This window comes from Copadichromis virginalis, linkage group LG10 (genome assembly GCF_057382275.1).
Source record: "Copadichromis virginalis isolate Kocher_CV1m ecotype Utaka linkage group LG10, C_Virginalis_male_GT1.1, whole genome shotgun sequence".
In the NCBI taxonomy this organism is placed as follows: domain Eukaryota; kingdom Metazoa; phylum Chordata; class Actinopteri; order Cichliformes; family Cichlidae; genus Copadichromis; species Copadichromis virginalis.
In genome coordinates this window covers 16,313,162-16,334,663 of record NC_140627.1, presented here as the reverse complement: position 1 = coordinate 16,334,663, position 21,502 = coordinate 16,313,162, and the positions used below count along the sequence as shown (strand labels likewise).

The window sequence follows — 21,502 nt, the reverse complement described above, 5'->3', positions numbered from 1 at the left end:
ACAGCTTTATGTTAATGTACAAATATGTTTATGTGGTTTCCATGGTTTTTGCATCTTCTTTAAGTGCGCGTCATTCCATCTCGGAATTTGACAAGACTGGTAAGCTCTCAACTTGCTCTCCGTCTGATATGATCAGGGTTTTTTGTGTGTTTTCTTGAGGTTTTGCGACGCTGCGTGTTAAAGGCCTAGCAGCCGTCATTTAGCCAATGTGAGCCACTCTGTAAGAGCAGGTGGGAGGGAACAGCTGCTTCTGTTGTAAACGTGCTTCCGACTTGGAAATTTCCTCGGTCGAGTGGGTTATCTGGCATTTCCCCTCTTGAGTTTTCTAAACACTAATTTTTGTCGATATTTTAAGTTTGTTAGTTGGACAGAGTTAAATTAGATGTCGAAAGTTACTCTTGTCTACTGGTGTTTGTTATTTAAAAGGAATCTGACAAGATGATTCAAATAAAAACAAACGGTCAAAAACTAATATTTGGCTCTCACTTATGCTAGTCTGTTTTTGAATGTAAACAAATCATCCAATCTAACACAATTTCTGATACTTGTTTGCTGAAAGTTTAGGCGATGGTATGAGGGCAGTGTTTAATATAGCGTTATTTAACTATAAGCTATAAGAGACTTAGAGCTTTTTATTGTCATTGTGCAGTTTTTTGCACAGCGAAATTGGGTATAATCTGTTAATGTGGCTTTTGTATTTAGTTGTTGTTGCCCAAACTCACTGTACTGCTACCTAACCAGTGTAGGATTGATGTAGTATTTAAGTTTTCTTTCCCTTTCCCTTTTTCCAAAATAACAATGAGTTGTTGTTGTTTTTTTTGTTTTGTTTTGTTTTCAGTTCATAAACGTATGTGTCTATGTTCCTAATGCAGCTATGAACAATGACCATAGTTGACAGATCTTCAGAAAAGTCTGACTACGAGTCAGCCGGACTCGGACCTGGAGCTGCTGTGTACAACAGTACACCCTCCTCTGAGGACCAGCCCAAGGACCAAGGGGCTGGTCCTCACAGTACACCCTCCTCTGAGGACCAGCCCAAGGACCAAGGGGCTGGTCCTCAGAGTACACCCTCCTCTGAGGACCAGCCCAAGGACCAAGGTCAGAGCAAAGCCTGGCTTTTTTTCAAAATGTCTTTTTAAGCTGTTTGAAGATTTTTATTGTCAGACAGAATAGTTTTCCAACCAGTTTTAGCAAATATGGAACCACACTTTTTAGCCATTATTTACCCATATTTGTCAGAATTGGTTTTAGTAACGTACAGCTAATCTTTTTGCTTCTGCTTTCACACAAGTTTGACAACTGCTTTTGTGGGTGTTGTGTTGCTGCTTCCCTTCTCCGTTCATTCATCCAGTTATGTAATGCATCCAGCTTTGCATGATCAGTCACTTCAGCTCGTGATGCAATTGCTGTTTTTATATAAAGACCGGCAGCCCAACTTGTTTAGCAGAAACAAAGGAGAAGGCAAATTGTCCTATCTTTCTTCCTGAGGCTGTTTAGGAGTTTTTCACAGTGGCCAGAATCACATTATATAACTGTTAATAGTTGTAGCTATTACTGTGATGTCCTGACATGACTTTGCCATGTGCCAGTGTGTGGTTGTATAAGTAAGGTGGCATTAAATTATCTCCTTTTTAAAATGTATTGAAACAGATTTTTAGTAATAATTGTGGCTCTGTGTGTCAGTGATCAGCAGTGGCGATGGAATTGACTTGCCCCAGAAGGTGCTGTTCTCACCAGATCGGCTCAGCCTAAATTGGGCCCAGGTTCACCTCATTGGTGCAGGCCTCCAGAACATGGGGAACACCTGCTTCCTCAACTCAGCCCTGCAGTGTCTCAGCTACACCCCTCCTTTAGCAAACTACATGCTGACGCGGGAGCACTCCAAAACATGTAAGTTTATTTCACCAACAGTGGTGTTACGCAGTCCTGCGCTGATTCTCACATTGTATCACTCCTTACTCACTCAGTATTTTGTCTCTGTCTCTGCTGCAGGTCATGAGCCAGGGTTCTGTATGATGTGTACCATGCAAAACCACATCATTCAGGTTTTTACCAACTCTGGGAATGTCATTAAGCCCATTGGTGTACTCAATGAGCTTGGGTGTAAGTGGATGACTGTTGTTGCTGTGCTCTGTGCAAAGTGTTTACCTATATTTTAATGATAGGAGGCGCTGTGTGACTGTTTACCTTTTGTAATTTTGGAGGGAAATAATCTGGAGGGATTTTGAATTCTGTTTTTAAATAAGTGTAAACTTGCATTTAACTGTGGTATCCTTTACAATAATTCACCTCCTGCTTTGTTTTTTGGTTCTGTTTTTCCTCGTTCCCCTCACACAGGGATTGCAAACCACTTCAGCTATGGAAGCCAGGAAGATGCTCATGAATTCCTGCGGTGCACAGTGGATGCTATGCAAAGGTCCTGCTTACCTGGAACCAAGTGAGTGTCATTTTACATTGCATGCATTCTAAACAAGTTAAACACACAAAAATATTTTTACTTGGGCTTGACAGTGTTTGCACTTTATTATGTAGTAAGATCCATAATTAGCTACGTAGAGGTAACACCGTGACAGTAGGAGAATATGAAATAAATCCTTTATCCTGTTTTTCAGGAAGTGCAGTTTATACTAGTTCCTTTTAACTATTAATGCTTCAATTGCTGAGAGTATTTTTCAGAAATGCAGATTCCTCAGTCTCTTGCCTGACTGACACCTCAGTTTACATACTAGGCAAGCCACTTGATATAATACCTCATTATTATATCAAGTTTTTTAATGAACTTGACTGCTCCAACACAGAAAGTATTCTTACACTGGGTGTGGTAGCTTGTTTTGGTAACAGGGCTTGAAAAGATCAGAAGCGGCTTAAACGTGTAGTAAAACAGGTGTCTGGGATTATGGCAGAGAGCTGCCAGACTTAGTGTCTAGTATAGATTTCTTCTGAGGCAACAGGGTAAGCAGTGTGAGCAGGAGCACTCAACCCCTCAGGTCATCTCTTATTCACCCTAATGGCATTAGTGCTATTATTGCAGCAGCAAAATTCAGAAAATCCAGGTTTTTCTATGTGTTACTATAGAGCTTCGAAGTCTATGTGCACATTTAACCAAAACTACACGTTTAACAGATGCACTGGGCTGAGTGTTGTGCTTCTTGTTAGACTCCTAAAAATAATTTATTAATTCATTTATTTTTTTAAGAACCTAAAGTGTCAATTCTCATCAAATCAATTCTTCCCGTGTAGCAGCAGATGGCCTCTTAAGTAATTAATCGTGCTCCAATTCCTCCTATTGTCTTTTCTGCTACTTGAATACTGTAAAGTGATTGTCTGGTTCCAAAATGCTAAAAAATAAATGGTCAGTCAGTTAATTGTTGCACTGTCCTTATTAGTTAACTTTTGTGCTTTATCTTTTTATTATAGATTGGACAGGCAAACGCAGGCAACCTCTTTCATCCATCAAGTGTTTGGCGGGTACCTAAGATCCAGAGGTAAGTCACTGTTTTTTAAGGTTTGATTTATTTTTCTTTTATTTGTCTTTTTATGTCTTACAGCTTGTGTGATACTCATAGCACTGATTTCTGTTTCAGTTAAATGTTTAAACTGCAAAGCTGTCTCAGATACATTTGACCCTTTTCTGGATGTCACTCTGGAAATTAAGGTAATTGGACAACATTCAAAGTGACGTTGCTACTATGTATTCTCTGCATTATGGAGTGTGAGGTTTTTCCTCTCTCTCTCTGTTCATATAGACTGCTCCAAATGTCTCCAAAGCTCTGGAGCAGTTTGTCAAGCCAGAACAGCTGGGTGGTGAAAATGCTTATAAATGCACCAAGTAAGTCAAAGAGATGCCAAACCATGATGAGTTTTAGTGTTTAGGTGTGATTTTTGTCAACAAGCTGAATGTTTGTTTCCTTCAGGTGCAACAAAATGGTAACGGCCTCAAAAAGATTTACAATCCATCGCAGCGCCAATGTGCTCACCATCTCACTCAAACGCTTTGCAGACTTCAGTGGAGGCAAAATCACAAAGGCAAATGGCCAATAGTGTCTGCTTAAGTCATAAAGATACATGACAGATGCTTTGTTTTATTATAAAACAGGATATTTGCATGTAATGTTTGAATTTTTTTGTTTGGTGGTCATCAGGATGTGAAGTATTTGGAGCATCTGGATCTGCGGCCCTTCATGTCGCAGTCCCACGGGGAGCCCCAGCTCTACAGGCTGTATGCTGTGCTGGTTCACTCTGGATTGAGTTGTCATACTGGACACTATTTCTGCTATATTAAGGTACTGGCTGTGCCCGAATCTGTTTGAATGCTGCTGTTGCGTAGTACAAACAAACAAACACCATAAACAACACATTTCAGCAGAAAACTACTTTGTATGCATTGAAAGAAAGAAAAAAAAGACCCCTATATAACCATAAGATTCTTCTTTTTAGCTCAAATTCAATTCAGAAACTGAATCTGCTGTGTCACATCTCTCTCATTCTGTCTCACAGGCCAGCAATGAGCAGTGGTTTCAGATGAATGACTCGTCCGTGTCAGTCAGTGACATTAGCACTGTTCTCAACCAGCAGGCCTATGTCCTCTTCTACATCAAGTGAGTAAACATCGGTATTTTTAAACATTCTAGACTTATTCCTTCAGTAGAACTTTTCCCATCATTATTTAATAATGTAGACATGTTTATTCTCACTTTTCTTGTAGAAAATGTATTATTATAACCTAATGTTATAATGTTGATGCTTTGTCATGGTTAATATTCTTTTTTCCATGTCATCAGGTGCACAGATGTGGGAAAAACTGGGGACTACAGCCACTTGAACCATAACGCTGGCATATCTGGTCAGGCATCTCCCCAGCCGGTGGTGAGCCCAGGCACCATCGCCACCATGCCTCACAACAGTGTTGGCTTCATAGGTCCCCAGCTGCCACCACACATGAACAAGGTACTTCCTCACCTGAGGGTACTGATAATGTTGTTGTTTTTGTTAAACCCAGTGTTTCATGCAAAATACATTTGTACCTTTCAATTGTGTCTGTTTGAAAAGAATGAAATGATATCATATATTCCTTATTGGCCTACATTTGTACAAAATTCCAAATTATATACACAAAGTCATAGAAATCACTGCTCCAATTGGTCATCATGATTTTAATATTCTCTTTTTCCATAACAATGAAATACGCCTTGGACAAATATGACACGTCAATATTTCATTAGTGTTGTCACATCACATCCTGTAAGCATCGTCTGTCTGTGTCCTTTCTCTGGAAATTAATATTTCCAGCCAATATAGGCAATCCATCAACATGGCTGGAGAGTTGGTAGTTATATGCAGTCTGTATAAGTGTGGTTAATCCAATGAAGATTTGTAAGGAGATGGCAGTTACTGTGAATTTACAGCAGTTACACAGTGATTAGTAATAAACAGAGCCAGTGAGAGTGAGTGGATATAAGAAAGTCAGTGACTCAGGTGTGTCGATTGGTTCTGTTTGTGAGACTGGAGGAGACGTAGAAATCTTTTGTTTTAAATCTTAGTTAGGAAGATTCCTGTTTGAAAACAAGCACTTTTTGTGAGAAATACAAGAAGTACATCTGCAGAAAGCACACAGTTACATTCTGTCCATCATGTGGACAAAATCGAAAATGTTGAGCATTGAAAAACTGAGAACGTTGGGCAAGTTCAAAATACGTGTTTGTAAGAACGAAAAACCAAATTGTTCCTAAAATAGTTATGGAAAGTCACTGTTGTATGTCTGTGTTCTACATGTTTATCTGATGGAAAATAAAGGTGCTATTGTTTTATTGCAGTTTCTTGACAATTCTGAGTGGATTTACACAGTATGGGTCAAAATGACCCGCAACAAAATCAATGTCACTTTTTTGTTTTTCAACATAATACAAGGGTTAATTTCCAAAACTTCCATATGATCTTCAATTTGTAGCAGATCCACTATCACACAGCAGCTGGAGCAGTTTCAAATGGAGGTCAGTCCACTGCTGCCACCTGTGGCCAAATACCATAGCCCACTACTAGATTAACTTGCTATGATGACATTGAGTAGAGGCTGAGTGGCTGCACTTACCCCTGGTACATCCAAATCTACCCACAAACATGTTGAAAGATGCAATGGCAGCAATGTGGCTTGTCAACACTGAAAACAATCAGTAAGCAAAGACAACAGGGATCACTTTTTTCTGTTTATTTAACATGCACAACATTTGTAGTCGCCTTCTGCACAGGGGAAGTCCACACACACTGTGTGGTACCACTTTCCACAGAAGGTGCATTCAATCTACAAGACTGAATGAGAAAGTCAGGGTCATTGTCTGACTGTTTATTACTAATCACTGTGTAACTGCTGTACATTCACAGTAACTGCCATCTCCTTACAAATGTTTATTAGATTAACCACACTTATACAGACTGTATATAACAACCAACTCTAAAATGTTTGTGCATGAAACGAATTCAGACGTGCTGCAGATGTGTGTCACAAGTTGATCTGGCTGTAGGCTGTGGCACTTGGCCAGTGGTGGCACTGGTTGACTCGAGTCCATGTTAGTGCACACAAAGTAAACTGCTCGCTTTAGTTGTGAAGCAAAAACGCTGAATTCGGAGAAACAAACCGTGTGAGGGGAACGATAACGACAACAAGAGTCTCCCGATCGTTTACTCTTGTTGTCCTGTGAACAACATCGGCATGGTGTTAATTGTTTGCTGTTTTCGCGATCGCGTCGCGCATGAGGATAACCCTAGGTAAACTCGCCACATTTTTAAACATTTTGTTGTTCAACAGCATCAAGACTGACGGAGTGTGTTTGAGATAACCTCACAAGTGTCACAGATGACACATTTGGCGTTTTTTTGCTAGTCTGTAGGTAGCAGCTCCTGAAACGGAAGTCTGCCACACATCTGTTCGACTAACGCCAGTTGATCTAAACGCCAGTAGATCTGGAACACCGGCAGCCTCGCCTCTGTCAGTGCGCCTCAGGGCGGCTGTGGCTACAATTTAGCTTGCCATCACCAGTGTGTGTGAATGGGTGGATGACTGAACGTGTAAAGTGCTTTGGGGTCCTTAGGGACTAAGTAAAGCGCTATACAAATACAGGCCATTTACTTAATGCTGAAATCTAATCTATTGTATTAAATGGGTATGCTTATAGTTTGGGTAATTTTGTTATGTCAAGAAGTTCTGTTTTAAAACTTAATCTCTTGTTAACTGTTCAGATTGCTGAGGTGATTGATGATCGACCTGAGGAAGTGAAACAGATGGAAGTTTTTAGGACCAGCAACAGATGGAAAGCAATTGGAGGTAAATAAGAAGTCACAGAAGTAGGGGGGGATTTGTGCAATATTAAGTTAAGACTGTTGTTTACTATAGTTTTACTTCCTCTCCTAAAAGTGGATCAAAATGATGACACAGAGGAAGGAAATGGAAAAGAACATCAAAATACAGAGGCTGGCTCATTAAGCAGAGGTATACATGACTCACCCGAGTTGTCTTCAAAGAGAAGAGGACAGGATTCTCCTGTCAAAAAGACCCGGCATGACTCTCCAGACATCTCTCCACCAAAGAGAAGTCGGAAGTACTCTCCGGATGTCTCTCCTCACAGGACAAGACGTCACGACTCTCCTGATGTCTCTCCTCCCAGGAGAAGACGTCATGACTCTCCAGATGTCTCTCCTCCCAGGACTAGACCTCACGACTCTCCAGATGTCTCTCCTCCCAGGAGAAGACGTCATGACTCTCCAGATGTCTCTCCTCCCAGGACTAGACCTCACGACTCTCCAGATGTCTCTCCTCCCAGGAGAAGACGTCATGACTCTCCAGATGTCTCTCCTCCCAGGACTAGACCTCACGACTCTCCAGATGTCTCTCCTCCCAAGAGAAGACGTCACGACTCTCCTGTTGTCTCTCCTCCCAAGAGAAGACGTCATGACTCTCCAGATGTCTCTCCTCACAGGACTAGACCTCACGACTCTCCAGATGTCTCTCCTCCCAGGAGAAGACGTCACGACTCTCCTGATGTCTCTCCTCACAGGACTAGACCTCACGACTCTCCAGATGTCTCTCCTCCCAGGAGAAGACGTCATGACTCTCCAGATGTCTCTCCTCCCAGGACTAGACATCACAACTCTCCAGATGTCTCTCCTCCCAAGAGAAGACGTCACGACTCTCCTGATGTCTCTCCTCCCAGGAGAAGACGTCATGACTCTCCAGATGTCTCTCCTCCCAAGAGAAGACGTCACGACTCTCCAGATGTCTCTCCTCCCAGGAGAAGACGCCATGACTCCCCAGACTTGTCACCACCAAGACAGTGTTCAGGAAAGTCAGAAAAAATGCAAAGTAAAGGTCAGTGATCCATTTAAATTGTAAAGTGGAATCTGGTGTGGCATATGAATAAAAGTAAAAAGCAGAGACCCATTTAACATGAGTTTTGAATTGAAATTTATTTTAAAGACATAGCTTGATCTAATAATAAATCTTTAATTTTTGTCCAAAAGGCATTACAAAATGAAAATTAACAAATTAACTGTGTCTTTGTCAGATTCAGCCTCCAACAAAAGCAAGCTCAGCTCATCCTTGTTAAGTAAAAAACGCTCACCGGATCCTCATCGGTCAGCGGTGGCTAAGAAGGGTCAGAATAGACATGATTCAGACTCGGATCCGTCTCCCCCGAGGAAAAGGCCCCTGAAGGGAAACGCCTCAGACTCCGACCAATCTCCCCCAAGGAGGCCCTCAAAAACTAAACGGGGCTCAGACTCTGACCAGTCTCCACCCAGGGGGCAGCCACCGAGTGGAAGGGACTCGGATGGAGATTTGTCACCACCTCGTAGGCCAGGCCAGTCACAGGTAAGCAGACTGTGTTGGAACAAAGATTAATGTCAAATCTGATTTCACTCAAATGTTATATTTTTCAATTGTCTTTTTTTTTTTTATAACCAGGGCCAAAGGATGCTATCTGGTGGAAAGGCAGGCCTGGTTTCTGTGGACATTTTAAGGAAAGAGCAAAAGGAGAACAGACGCAGAGAAAAACACAATCAGCCACTTGAAGGTTTCATCAACTTTTCTCTCTTAAGATTTTTTTACACCCATTGATTGAAGAGCTTCATACAGCTTTGCATCTCATTTCAGCTTATCATCTATATTGTCGTATTTTATTTAGTCCTAAAATTAAATAATGAAGTTTCTACATACTTACCCATTCATCCCCTTTGACCAGATGAATCGCGTAAGGCTCAGACGATTTTCAGAGACAAAAGTGGCAAAAGGAGGGATCTGGATTCAGAGAGAAATGAACAGAAAAAGAAAGCTGGTGAAAAAGCGGCAAGAGACGAGAAATACGCTCAGTGGGGAAAAGGGTAAATGTGCATGATCATTTCAAATATCACAGTTTATGTGATTATATCCACATAAAAAATTATAAAAGTGGTTCAATGGTTTATGTTAAAATGTATGTATAGGTTGGCACAGATCCAGATGCATCACCAGAAACTTAAGGAAGCGCTGCGCGAAGCCCTTAAGCCACTTGAGGATCTTGACCGCATGTTGAGAGAACAGGAAAGAGAAGGCGATCCTATGGCTGCAATGCGCAGGCGTAAAAAGGACCGTGGCACAAAAACACAAGATATTTAACTCAAAGAGAAGAGGACAGGATTCTCCTGTCAAAAAGACCCGGCATGACTCTCCAGACATCTCTCCACCAAAGAGAAGTCGGAAGTACTCTCCGGATGTCTCTCCTCACAGGACAAGACGTCACGACTCTCCTGATGTCTCTCCTCCCAGGACTAGACCTCACGACTCTCCAGATGTCTCTCCTCCCAGGAGAAGACGTCATGACTCTCCAGATGTCTCTCCTCCCAGGACTAGACCTCACGACTCTCCAGATGTCTCTCCTCCCAGGAGAAGACGTCATGACTCTCCTGATGTCTCTCCTCCCAGGACTAGACCTCACGACTCTCCAGATGTCTCTCCTCCCAGGAGAAGACGTCATGACTCTCCAGATGTCTCTCCTCCCAGGACTAGACCTCACGACTCTCCAGATGTCTCTCCTCCCAGGAGAAGACGTCATGACTCTCCAGATGTCTCTCCTCCCAGGACTAGACCTCATGACTCTCCAGATGTCTCTCCTCCCAAGAGAAGACGTCACGACTCTCCTGTTGTCTCTCCTCCCAAGAGAAGACGTCATGACTCTCCAGATGTCTCTCCTCACAGGACTAGACCTCACGACTCTCCAGATGTCTCTCCTCCCAGGAGAAGACGTCACGACTCTCCTGATGTCGCTCCTCCCAGGACTAGACCTCATGACTCTCCAGATGTCTCTCCTCCCAGGACTAGACCTCATGACTCTCCAGATGTCTCTCCTCCCAAGAGAAGACGTCACGACTCTCCAGATGTCTCTCCTCCCAGGACTAGACCTCATGACTCTCCAGATGTCTCTCCTCCCAAGAGAAGACGTCACGACTCTCCTGTTGTCTCTCCTCCCAAGAGAAGACGTCATGACTCTCCAGATGTCTCTCCTCCCAGGACTAGACCTCACGACTCTCCAGATGTCTCTCCTCCCAGGAGAAGACGTCATGACTCTCCTGATGTCTCTCCTCCCAGGACTAGACCTCACGACTCTCCAGATGTCTCTCCTCCCAGGAGAAGACGTCATGACTCTCCAGATGTCTCTCCTCCCAGGACTAGACCTCACGACTCTCCAGATGTCTCTCCTCCCAGGAGAAGACGTCATGACTCTCCAGATGTCTCTCCTCCCAGGACTAGACCTCATGACTCTCCAGATGTCTCTCCTCCCAAGAGAAGACGTCACGACTCTCCTGTTGTCTCTCCTCCCAAGAGAAGACGTCATGACTCTCCAGATGTCTCTCCTCACAGGACTAGACCTCACGACTCTCCAGATGTCTCTCCTCCCAGGAGAAGACGTCACGACTCTCCTGATGTCTCTCCTCACAGGACTAGACCTCACGACTCTCCAGATGTCTCTCCTCCCAGGAGAAGACGTCATGACTCTCCAGATGTCTCTCCTCCCAGGACTAGACATCACAACTCTCCAGATGTCTCTCCTCCCAAGAGAAGACGTCACGACTCTCCTGATGTCTCTCCTCCCAGGAGAAGACGTCATGACTCTCCAGATGTCTCTCCTCCCAAGAGAAGACGTCACGACTCTCCAGATGTCTCTCCTCCCAGGAGAAGACGCCATGACTCCCCAGACTTGTCACCACCAAGACAGTGTTCAGGAAAGTCAGAAAAAATGCAAAGTAAAGGTCAGTGATCCATTTAAATTGTAAAGTGGAATCTGGTGTGGCATATGAATAAAAGTAAAAAGCAGAGACCCATTTAACATGAGTTTTGAATTGAAATTTATTTTAAAGACATAGCTTGATCTAATAATAAATCTTTAATTTTTGTCCAAAAGGCATTACAAAATGAAAATTAACAAATTAACTGTGTCTTTGTCAGATTCAGCCTCCAACAAAAGCAAGCTCAGCTCATCCTTGTTAAGTAAAAAACGCTCACCGGATCCTCATCGGTCAGCGGTGGCTAAGAAGGGTCAGAATAGACATGATTCAGACTCGGATCCGTCTCCCCCGAGGAAAAGGCCCCTGAAGGGAAACGCCTCAGACTCCGACCAATCTCCCCCAAGGAGGCCCTCAAAAACTAAACGGGGCTCAGACTCTGACCAGTCTCCACCCAGGGGGCAGCCACCGAGTGGAAGGGACTCGGATGGAGATTTGTCACCACCTCGTAGGCCAGGCCAGTCACAGGTAAGCAGACTGTGTTGGAACAAAGATTAATGTCAAATCTGATTTCACTCAAATGTTATATTTTTCAATTGTCTTTTTTTTTTTTTATAACCAGGGCCAAAGGATGCTATCTGGTGGAAAGGCAGGCCTGGTTTCTGTGGACATTTTAAGGAAAGAGCAAAAGGAGAACAGACGCAGAGAAAAACACAATCAGCCACTTGAAGGTTTCATCAACTTTTCTCTCTTAAGATTTTTTTACACCCATTGATTGAAGAGCTTCATACAGCTTTGCATCTCATTTCAGCTTATCATCTATATTGTCGTATTTTATTTAGTCCTAAAATTAAATAATGAAGTTTCTACATACTTACCCATTCATCCCCTTTGACCAGATGAATCGCGTAACGCTCAGGCGATTTTCAGAGACAAAAGTGGCAAAAGGAGGGATCTGGATTCAGAGAGAAATGAACAGAAAAAGAAAGCTGGTGAAAAAGCGGCAAGAGACGAGAAATACGCTCAGTGGGGAAAAGGGTAAATGTGCATGATCATTTCAAATATCACAGTTTATGTGATTATATCCACATAAAAAATTATAAAAGTGGTTCAATGGTTTATGTTAAAATGTATGTATAGGTTGGCACAGATCCAGATGCATCACCAGAAACTTAAGGAAGCGCTGCGCGAAGCCCTTAAGCCACTTGAGGAACTTGACCGCATGTTGAGAGAACAGGAAAGAGAAGGCGATCCTATGGCTGCAATGCGCAGGCGTAAAAAGGACCGTGGCACAAAAACACAAGATATTTAACTCAAAGAGAAGAGGACAGGATTCTCCTGTCAAAAAGACCCGGCATGACTCTCCAGACATCTCTCCACCAAAGAGAAGTCGGAAGTACTCTCCGGATGTCTCTCCTCACAGGACAAGACGTCACGACTCTCCTGATGTCTCTCCTCCCAGGACTAGACCTCACGACTCTCCAGATGTCTCTCCTCCCAGGAGAAGACGTCATGACTCTCCTGATGTCTCTCCTCCCAGGACTAGACCTCACGACTCTCCAGATGTCTCTCCTCCCAGGAGAAGACGTCATGACTCTCCAGATGTCTCTCCTCCCAGGACTAGACCTCACGACTCTCCAGATGTCTCTCCTCCCAGGACTAGACCTCACGACTCTCCAGATGTCTCTCCTCCCAGGACTAGACCTCATGACTCTCCAGATGTCTCTCCTCCCAAGAGAAGACGTCACGACTCTTCTGTTGTCTCTCCTTCCAAGAGAAGACGTCATGACTCTCCAGATGTCTCTCCTCACAGGACTAGACCTCACGACTCTCCAGATGTCTCTCCTCCCAGGAGAAGACGTCACGACTCTCCTGATGTCTCTCCTCACAGGACTAGACCTCACGACTCTCCAGATGTCTCTCCTCCCAGGAGAAGACGTCATGACTCTCCAGATGTCTCTCCTCCCAGGACTAGACATCACAACTCTCCAGATGTCTCTCCTCCCAAGAGAAGACGTCACGACTCTCCTGATGTCTCTCCTCCCAGGAGAAGACGTCATGACTCTCCAGATGTCTCTCCTCCCAAGAGAAGACGTCACGACTCTCCAGATGTCTCTCCTCCCAGGAGAAGACGCCATGACTCCCCAGACTTGTCACCACCAAGACAGTGTTCAGGAAAGTCAGAAAAAATGCAAAGTAAAGGTCAGTGATCCATTTAAATTGTAAAGTGGAATCTGGTGTGGCATATGAATAAAAGTAAAAAGCAGAGACCCATTTAACATGAGTTTTGAATTGAAATTTATTTTAAAGACATAGCTTGATCTAATAATAAATCTTTAATTTTTGTTCAAAAGGCATTACAAAATGAAAATTAACAAATTAACTGTGTCTTTGTCAGATTCAGCCTCCAACAAAAGCAAGCTCAGCTCATCCTTGTTAAGTAAAAAACGCTCACCGGATCCTCATCGGTCAGCGGTGGCTAAGAAGGGTCAGAATAGACATGATTCAGACTCGGATCCGTCTCCCCCGAGGAAAAGGCCCCTGAAGGGAAACGCCTCAGACTCCGACCAATCTCCCCCAAGGAGGCCCTCAAAAACTAAACGGGGCTCAGACTCTGACCAGTCTCCACCCAGGGGGCAGCCACCGAGTGGAAGGGACTCGGATGGAGATTTGTCACCACCTCGTAGGCCAGGCCAGTCACAGGTAAGCAGACTGTGTTGGAACAAAGATTAATGTCAAATCTGATTTCACTCAAATGTTATATTTTTCAATTGTCTTTTTTTTTTTTATAACCAGGGCCAAAGGATGCTATCTGGTGGAAAGGCAGGCCTGGTTTCTGTGGACATTTTAAGGAAAGAGCAAAAGGAGAACAGACGCAGAGAAAAACACAATCAGCCACTTGAAGGTTTCATCAACTTTTCTCTCTTAAGATTTTTTTACACCCATTGATTGAAGAGCTTCATACAGCTTTGCATCTCATTTCAGCTTATCATCTATATTGTCGTATTTTATTTAGTCCTAAAATTAAATAATGAAGTTTCTACATACTTACCCATTCATCCCCTTTGACCAGATGAATCGCGTAAGGCTCAGACGATTTTCAGAGACAAAAGTGGCAAAAGGAGGGATCTGGATTCAGAGAGAAATGAACAGAAAAAGAAAGCTGGTGAAAAAGCGGCAAGAGATGAGAAATACGCTCAGTGGGGAAAAGGGTAAATGTGCATGATCATTTCAAATATCACAGTTTATGTGATTATATCCACATAAAAAATTATAAAAGTGGTTCAATGGTTTATGTTAAAATGTATGTATAGGTTGGCACAGATCCAGATGCATCACCAGAAACTTAAGGAAGCGCTGCGCGAAGCCCTTAAGCCACTTGAGGATCTTGACCGCATGTTGAGAGAACAGGAAAGAGAAGGCGATCCTATGGCTGCAATGCGCAGGCGTAAAAAGGACCGTGGCACAAAAACACAAGATATTTAACATTACATATGTTTTATTTTATTTATGACTTTATTTTATTTCACCAGGTCAATCCTTGTAAGAAGCTTTTAAATAGCAGCAGTTTTGCTTTTGCTACTGTTTGTATTTTTATTTATTTGTATGTTTGTTTTGATTTTTTGTAGAGAAACCTCGATATAAAGGCCCTGCTCCACCTCCAAACCGGTTCAATATTCCACCGGGGTACCGCTGGGACGGAGTTGACAGGTAGAGTTTGTGCATCGGTGACAGAGGAAAACTGTTGAGGACAGAACTGTAGTTTAATATTGAATGTTTTTAATACACACATCAGTTTGTCATTTTGCACATTAATGGTAAAGAAATTGTGATCATTTTTTTCCATGTCTATATTAAATTTGCGCCTAATTGAATGGATTGTCTTTGGCCTTTTAGCTTGTCGTATCATAATTAATAGGGTTATTTTATTTGTGTCTTGCAGGTCAAATGGTTTTGAACAGAAACGCTACCAGAGGATGGCAGATAAAAAGGCTGTGCAGGAAGCGGCCTATAAATGGAGTGTGGAGGATATGTAAAGGCTTTCAGAAAATGATGAATCTGGAGCAGAGCTAAAGAGCACACCTTCTCAACCTTTATGTATAATTGTTATGCTGTTAGAACAACAAGACTAGATGCATCTATGCAGCAAAAGTTCTTTTTTAAATAAACTACATAGAAGAATTTGTTTCACCTTTCCAAACCCTTTTGATACTGTACCATGTGTATCAGATGGAACTGTACAGAAAAATGAAGTGAAGCATGTTCACAATTTTTGTAAGAAGTTATTCACCGTGGAGCAGAAGCTGTTGTGGTTTCAGTGTTTTATTAAAGAATGTTTTTGTAATGCATTGTCCCAAGAGTGTTCAGGCACCTGTAACTTGGATAGCATTTGACATTCAGTCTTTTTAGATAATTTTATACACTTACCACCCATTTTATTAGGCAACAGTAACTCAAATAACCGCTTGTTACAACCAACATATTTTGGTCCTGGACATAGAAATAGAGACATGTCCCTCATGACTCCAAATGAAACGTAGTGCACAGCAACCAAATGCTGAAAGAGAGTGTCCACAGCTGACTGTCGATGGTATGGTATAGCTGTGAGGCGTTTGTGTACAAGATAAATGCACATTTGAGAGTTCTGTGGTGTAGCTAAAAAGACTGGCCTACAGAGATGTGAAAAAAGCGGCATTCAAATAAGTCATTCCTTGCCATATTAATCAGGGAGTACATACACTGACAGGATGCTGTGACTCTCACAGTGAGGGAATCAGGTTGGGCTCTAATATTTTTTCTAGCAATGTCCGATTCAGTCTAACATCTGTAAAAGTTTTAAGGCACTTTCCACCAGCACTGTCAAAAAGAATTATGGAAGAATGATTTGTAGAATCAAGGAATCGGTGTCCTGGTTGCACATGCTGGACCAATGGCTTAATAACACAACAATGCTATTGCCTTTAATCTGTCACTATCTATGCTATTGATTATGGTGTAATTATATAAAATTATTATTTTTTTTAAAAAAGTGACAGTATTGTGCAATGAATAAAAAGTTTTATTTATAAACTTTTTATTTTTATAAAAAGTATTATTTATTATTATAATAAACCTTACTTCATATAAACTACACAAAGTGTTCTCTAAGTACGGAGACATCCAGCGGCTCCGGCTGGTCCGGGACATTGTCACGGGTTTCTCCAAAGGATATGCCTTCATTGAGTACAAAGAGGAGCGATCTGTGGTCCGGGCCCGCCGGGACGCCAACAAGCTGGTGGTCGACCAGCATGAAGTGTTCGTGGATTTTGAGCAAGAGAGGACTCTTAAAGGATGGGTGCCGCGGCGGCTCGGCGGCGGGCTTGGAGGGAAAAAGGAATCCGGACAGCTGCGGTTCGGCGGCAGGGACAGGCCTTTCCGTAAACCCATCAATCTCGGGGTAGACCCGGTGCAGGAACGAGGTGGTGGTGGTGGAGGGAGGGAGTGGGACAGACCAAGCGGGAGAGCCAGAGACGATCGGGACCGACACAGAACAGAAGAGTGGGGCAACAGAGGAAGGAGAGATGACCGGGACAGAGGCCGAGAGTGGGATGACCGCAGGCACGGAGACAGGAGCAGGCACCGGGACCGGAGATGAAGCATGTGGCTGCACTTCAGCGGTACTGCAAGACTGACGGATGGTTCAAAGCACAGCTGAAGGCTTTCAAAGGAGGACAGTGAATGAGTGTGTGACTTGGATAACTGTTTGTGTGAAAGGTTACTTTTTTGTATGCTGATATTCTTCAGATTGTACTGTATGGTAATCAGGACTCTGCCTGTGGCTGTCATATTCAGTTCTTCTCAGGGAAGTCTCAGGAATGACAAAGTAGGGTTGTTGTGTTTTGTTGGGGTTTTTTTTTTTTTTACAAGTCTTTATTCTAGCGAAAAAATTACAATACGGGTGGTGTCCAGCCAAATGAGGCTTACATCCCGGATGTCAAACATGAGCGCCAGCAGCCAGAATCACTGCTTAAGAGTCCAATTGGATTGCTTTGGGAAATCGGAACTGTATTTTTATACAGTTATCATAAATATTATTACCCCACATATACAATTCAAATTTTATTTCTTGCAATTTAAGTCCCAACAGACTTTTTTCCCCATTTACTACAGAATGTTGTTTATCATGTAGATAAACTGAGACAAACAAAACTGCATTTCTTTTTCTGATATTAAGATATTCCAGGGATTAAATGCATAGTTAAACTTCTTTTCACTGACAGAAAGGGAAGTTTCGCTGGTCCGGCCCACTCAAGGTCAAAGGCTATATGTGACTCGCAATGTAAAATGAGTTTGCAGTTTTGTTTTGTTTTTAAAAAAGCATAAGTTTAAGAGCACATTGTCAGCCCCATTTCTTTAAAAAAAAAAAAGTAAATCAGATTATATCATAAACAATAAAATTCGTCATTGTTTTGAAATCTAAGGTGTTACTGTTTGTCAAAGTGTTGCAACATGTTTAAGATTTCCCAAGTTGGGTAGTTTTCCAGTGTAGCCTCATGTGACCCCTGTTTTCAGAGTTGGTAATGATGTGTTGTGCAAGATTTATACTTGAGGGAAGAAAACTCAGTATTCAAACACATTTACTCCTTTTTCCATATACATGCAACTCAGGAATTTGAATCAAATGCTTACTCAAATCAAATCAAAATCAAATCAAATCACTTTTATTGTCACATCACATGTGCAGGCACACTGGCACAGCACATGCGAGTGAAATTCTTGTGTGCGAGCCCCACAAGCAACAGAGATGTGCAAACACAACAACACAAACGAGCAAAATACAAGAATGGCCAACCTGAAACTAATAAATATATGTACAATATATAATAGTGTATGCATTTCTGGATGTGTATACTAAATATTTTCCTACGTGTGTGTGTGTGTGTGTGTGTGTGTGTGTGTGTATACACATTTTTACAAATTAAATAGTAAAAAAATAAAATAAAATAATAATAATAATAATAATAATAAAATATATAAAATATACAGAGTTGAATATGTGCAAAACAAGTGGCATTTATATACAGTGTGGAGTGCATAATGTTGAAGTTCCAGTAGTGAAGCTGAGGTGTCTATGACGTGTTCAGCAGTCTGATGGCCTGGTGGAAGAAGCTGTCTCTCAGTCTGCTGGTACGGGACCGGATGCTGCAGAACCTCCTTCCTGATGGAAGTAGTCTGAACAGTTTATGGCTGGGGTGACTGGAGTCCTTGATGATCCTCCCCGCTTTCCTCAGGCAGCGCTTCCTGTAGATGTCTTGGAGGGAGGGAAGCTCACCTCCAATTATCCGTTCAGAGCACCGCACTACTCGCTGGAGAGCTTTGCAGTTGTAGGCGGTGCTGTTGCCATACCAGGTGGTGATGCATCCAGTGAGGATGCTCTCAATGGCACAGTGATAGAAGGTCCTGAGGATGCGGGGGCTCATGCCGAATCTTTTCAGTCTCCTGAGAAAGAAGAGGCGCTGCTGCGCCTTCTTCACTGTTTTGTTTGTGTGTACTGACCACGTAAGATCCTCAGCCAGATGTACTCCAAGGAACCGGAAGCTGCTCACTCTCTCCACAGCAGCGCCGTTGATGGTGATGGGGGTGTGTACTTCTCTGCACCTCCGGAAGTCCACTATCAACTCCTTTGTCTTTGCGACGTTGAGGGTGAGATGGTTGTCTTGACACCAGTGGGTCAGGGCGCTGACCTCCTCCCTGTAAGCCGTCTCATCACCGTTGGTGATAAGACCCACCACTGTAGTGTCGTCCGCAAACTTCACAATGATGTTGGAGCTGTTAGTGGCTGTGCAGTCGTAGGTGTAGAGTGAGTACAGGAGAGGGCTCCGTACACACCCCTGTCTGTCAGACAGGAAGCTAAGGATCCAGCTGCAGAGGGAGCTGCTCAGTCCTAGATCCTGCAGTTTCCTGTCCAGCTTCGAGGGAACGATGGTATTGAATGCTGAGCTGTAATCTACAAACAGCATCCTCACATACGTGTCTCTCTTCTCCAGGTGTGACAGGGCAGTGTGTAGTGTCAGGGCTATGGCATCATCAGTGGACCTGTTGTGGCGGTATGCAAACTGTAGAGGGTCCAGTGAGTCGGGTAGTGCAGAGCAGATGAAGTCCCTGACCAGCTACTCAGCTCTTACTCAGCCATCTGATCCTCGGTCCTGCCCAGTGAGGTCAATCAGCTTTCGGTTATGGGTCACTGGGTGGATTCTTAAACTGTGCACAAGTATTTCTGAAGTCATCAATATGAAAGATGACGGGAAATGAATCTCTTATTTCATTAAAAGGTAATTCTCTAATGTACCAGAAAAAAACAAGAGGTAGAACCAACTTTTATTTCCAAGTATGTTCTGAGTAGTAAGCTGTCAATTGTAGTGTTATTTATACGAAGAGACAATGAAGTTAGTGCAAACACATATACGTCAAACACACTGAAAACTGAGGCTTTTTTCCACTGGTTTGTGTTTATTACTGTATGATTATTGGGAATACATGCTGGGACAAGACAAATTTCAAGCATTTGTTAAATATGACTTTGACATTTAATATTAATCATGCATGTATGCAAACATGCAAGATGATTTCCACTGCCACTTAGAAGTCATGCTTAGCTGGTCTTTGCCTTCCACCGTACCCGACATTCACGATGGGCCAGCCTGGGTAAGTCTCTCTTTGGACCGTGCTGAAGTTGATCCTGTGAATCAGAAGAATCAGAGCACGCAGACACAGAGTAGCTGCTCCCTACATGAAGGACACTGTGATGATGATAAACCTGCTCTCACCTGAACGCAGGGTTGATGCCAATGTTGTCAGGCTGCGGGAAAGCAGGTGTCCGCCTCCTGTGGCAGGAGGATGGGGGAGGGAAGTCTTTCTGATACTGAGACTGCATCTGGGCTGTTTCCTGTTCGTTTTTTGCTGCTGCTGACATGTGATCACGGTTGCCTTCTTGCTCATTCCCTCTCACTTCTCTGTCCTCGCGTCTGTTTCCTCTTCCTGTTTATCATGAGGATGCAGGAGGAGAATGGTGAGATTCCTGTTGTGTGTTACAGCCTGCTGAAGGGTAATCAGAACTTTGCTAAAGGCAGAATTTCATCAACAGTAATCACACTTTCCATAAATAAACTTTCTTACTTTCTTGATCATACTACATGTATTACACTATTTGCTTTTTTCATTTTAATCTTGAGAGAATAATACTTTATACATAAATGAGATGAAATGTTCTTATGAATATAAATCATTTGCTTTGGATGTCGCAGAGCTGTGTGAAGGACACGGGAACACATACACAAATAATTACTGCTGAGGGCAATCCAATCCTGTGTCTGTGAGTAAGAGTGGCAGGAATTTCACTGCACAGCAGAGAAAACAATATCACTCCTCCAGATGCTCTGTGTCTATAACAGCATTTTCACATTTAACCTTATATGGTCTTTCTTATGTTCTATTTGAGGTATTAAATACTTTATTACAGTGTTTTTCAGTTTAATGGCAGTGTAGGGTTTTTTTAAATCTAAGCTTTAATCACAAAATCACCTTTATAATCTCTACCATCTCTGCCTTCTCACTCATAGCACACTGCCCAAACCATTTCCAAGACACACACATGCACTGAACAGAAAGCCACAGCCTTGCGTGCCATCATAAATGAGTCTTATCTTTATACAGACATGATGAGTTTACTCTCTAGGGTGAGCCAAGTCTGTTGACCTTTGCCTGGATCTTGGTCTGGGATAGGCCTGAAGCAGAAAGCCTCACGTGATGTGGTCTCCATCTTAGCAGGTGTGTCCGGGTAGAGGAGGAATCCTAAAAAGGGTGAAACGTAGACTGTTGACTCTTGTTCCCCTTTTTTAAACCCACTACTTTGGAGTGATTCCAGTTAGCACAGAACATGTAGCCCAACGCTGTTCACAGTTTCTGAAATCTTTCCAGTTAGGTCTCTTTTTCACAGCTTGTTTACTTTGCATATAAATTCTATAAAATATGCGTAATGGCAGTGACAATAAATCATTCACACAGACCTGATTTTTGTGACAACAAAACAAAGTTTTATTTCTGTCTGTTTATTTAGTGATGTGCACCGAGATTAAAGCGAGATCAGAAATAATGACGGTAATTTTGAATCCTTTTGTTATTTCTTGACTAGGACATTGTTTCTATTTCTGTTTTACTCTTTTCAGTGTTTGAACTTTCTTTCATTTTTGAAAAAAACGATGCAATGTTTTACTGT

At 42.7% G+C, this 21,502-nt stretch overlaps 2 protein-coding genes across 5 annotated transcripts; both read left to right on the top strand.

The window, feature by feature from the left end:
• The first annotated feature begins 62 nt into the window (after positions 1–62).
• On the top strand, positions 63–14,754 carry LOC146700150 (uncharacterized). Of its 4 annotated transcripts, none has more exons than XM_085470228.1 (19): positions 873–1,098; positions 1,684–1,890; positions 1,993–2,103; positions 2,338–2,437; positions 3,418–3,485; positions 3,585–3,655; positions 3,747–3,829; positions 3,915–4,026; positions 4,143–4,283; positions 4,498–4,598; positions 4,782–4,947; positions 7,234–7,318; positions 7,409–7,609; positions 10,291–11,239; positions 13,376–13,449; positions 13,646–13,950; positions 14,044–14,152; positions 14,321–14,459; positions 14,562–14,754. In XM_085470228.1, exons 1-19 carry the CDS (start codon positions 882–884, stop codon positions 14,731–14,733), a joined length of 3,411 nt encoding a protein of 1,136 aa, XP_085326354.1. In that variant the 5' UTR covers positions 873–881; the 3' UTR covers positions 14,734–14,754. The 4 variants fall into 4 exon arrangements, with proteins under 4 accessions (XP_085326352.1, XP_085326350.1, XP_085326354.1 ...); XM_085470227.1 differs by lacking the exons at positions 13,376–13,449; positions 13,646–13,950; positions 14,044–14,152; positions 14,321–14,459; positions 14,562–14,754 and adding exons at position 8,645; positions 11,471–11,775; positions 11,870–11,978; positions 12,147–12,285; positions 12,388–12,625 and having other exon boundaries at positions 7,409–7,914; positions 10,519–11,274; XM_085470224.1 differs by lacking the exons at positions 10,291–11,239; positions 13,376–13,449; positions 13,646–13,950; ... (1 more) ...; positions 14,321–14,459; positions 14,562–14,754 and adding exons at positions 75–99; positions 8,556–8,860; positions 8,954–9,062; positions 9,231–9,369; positions 9,472–9,665 and having other exon boundaries at positions 7,409–8,359.
• Positions 14,755–15,777: 1,023 nt separating this feature from the next.
• Positions 15,778–17,707, top strand: LOC146700149 (U11/U12 small nuclear ribonucleoprotein 35 kDa protein-like). Its single transcript, XM_085471483.1, has 2 exons — positions 15,778–15,838; positions 16,338–17,707. Exons 1-2 carry the CDS (start codon positions 15,778–15,780, stop codon positions 16,880–16,882), a joined length of 606 nt encoding a protein of 201 aa, XP_085327609.1. The 3' UTR covers positions 16,883–17,707.
• The last annotated feature ends 3,795 nt before the right edge of the window (positions 17,708–21,502 follow it).

Coding starts and splice junctions, on each gene's coding strand:
- LOC146700150 (XM_085470227.1), top strand. CDS start 882: ATGACCATAGTTGACAGATCTTCAGAAAAGTCTGACTACGAGTCAGCC. Junction 1,099..1,683: donor GGACCAGCCCAAGGACCAAG/GTCAGAGCAAAG, acceptor TCTGTGTGTCAG/TGATCAGCAGTGGCGATGGA. Junction 3,830..3,914: donor AATGCTTATAAATGCACCAA/GTAAGTCAAAGA, acceptor TGTTTCCTTCAG/GTGCAACAAAATGGTAACGG.
- LOC146700149 (XM_085471483.1), top strand. CDS start 15,778: ATGAAACGTAGTGCACAGCAACCAAATGCTGAAAGAGAGTGTCCACAG. Junction 15,839..16,337: donor TCCACAGCTGACTGTCGATG/GTATGGTATAGC, acceptor TTTTATAAAAAG/TATTATTTATTATTATAATA.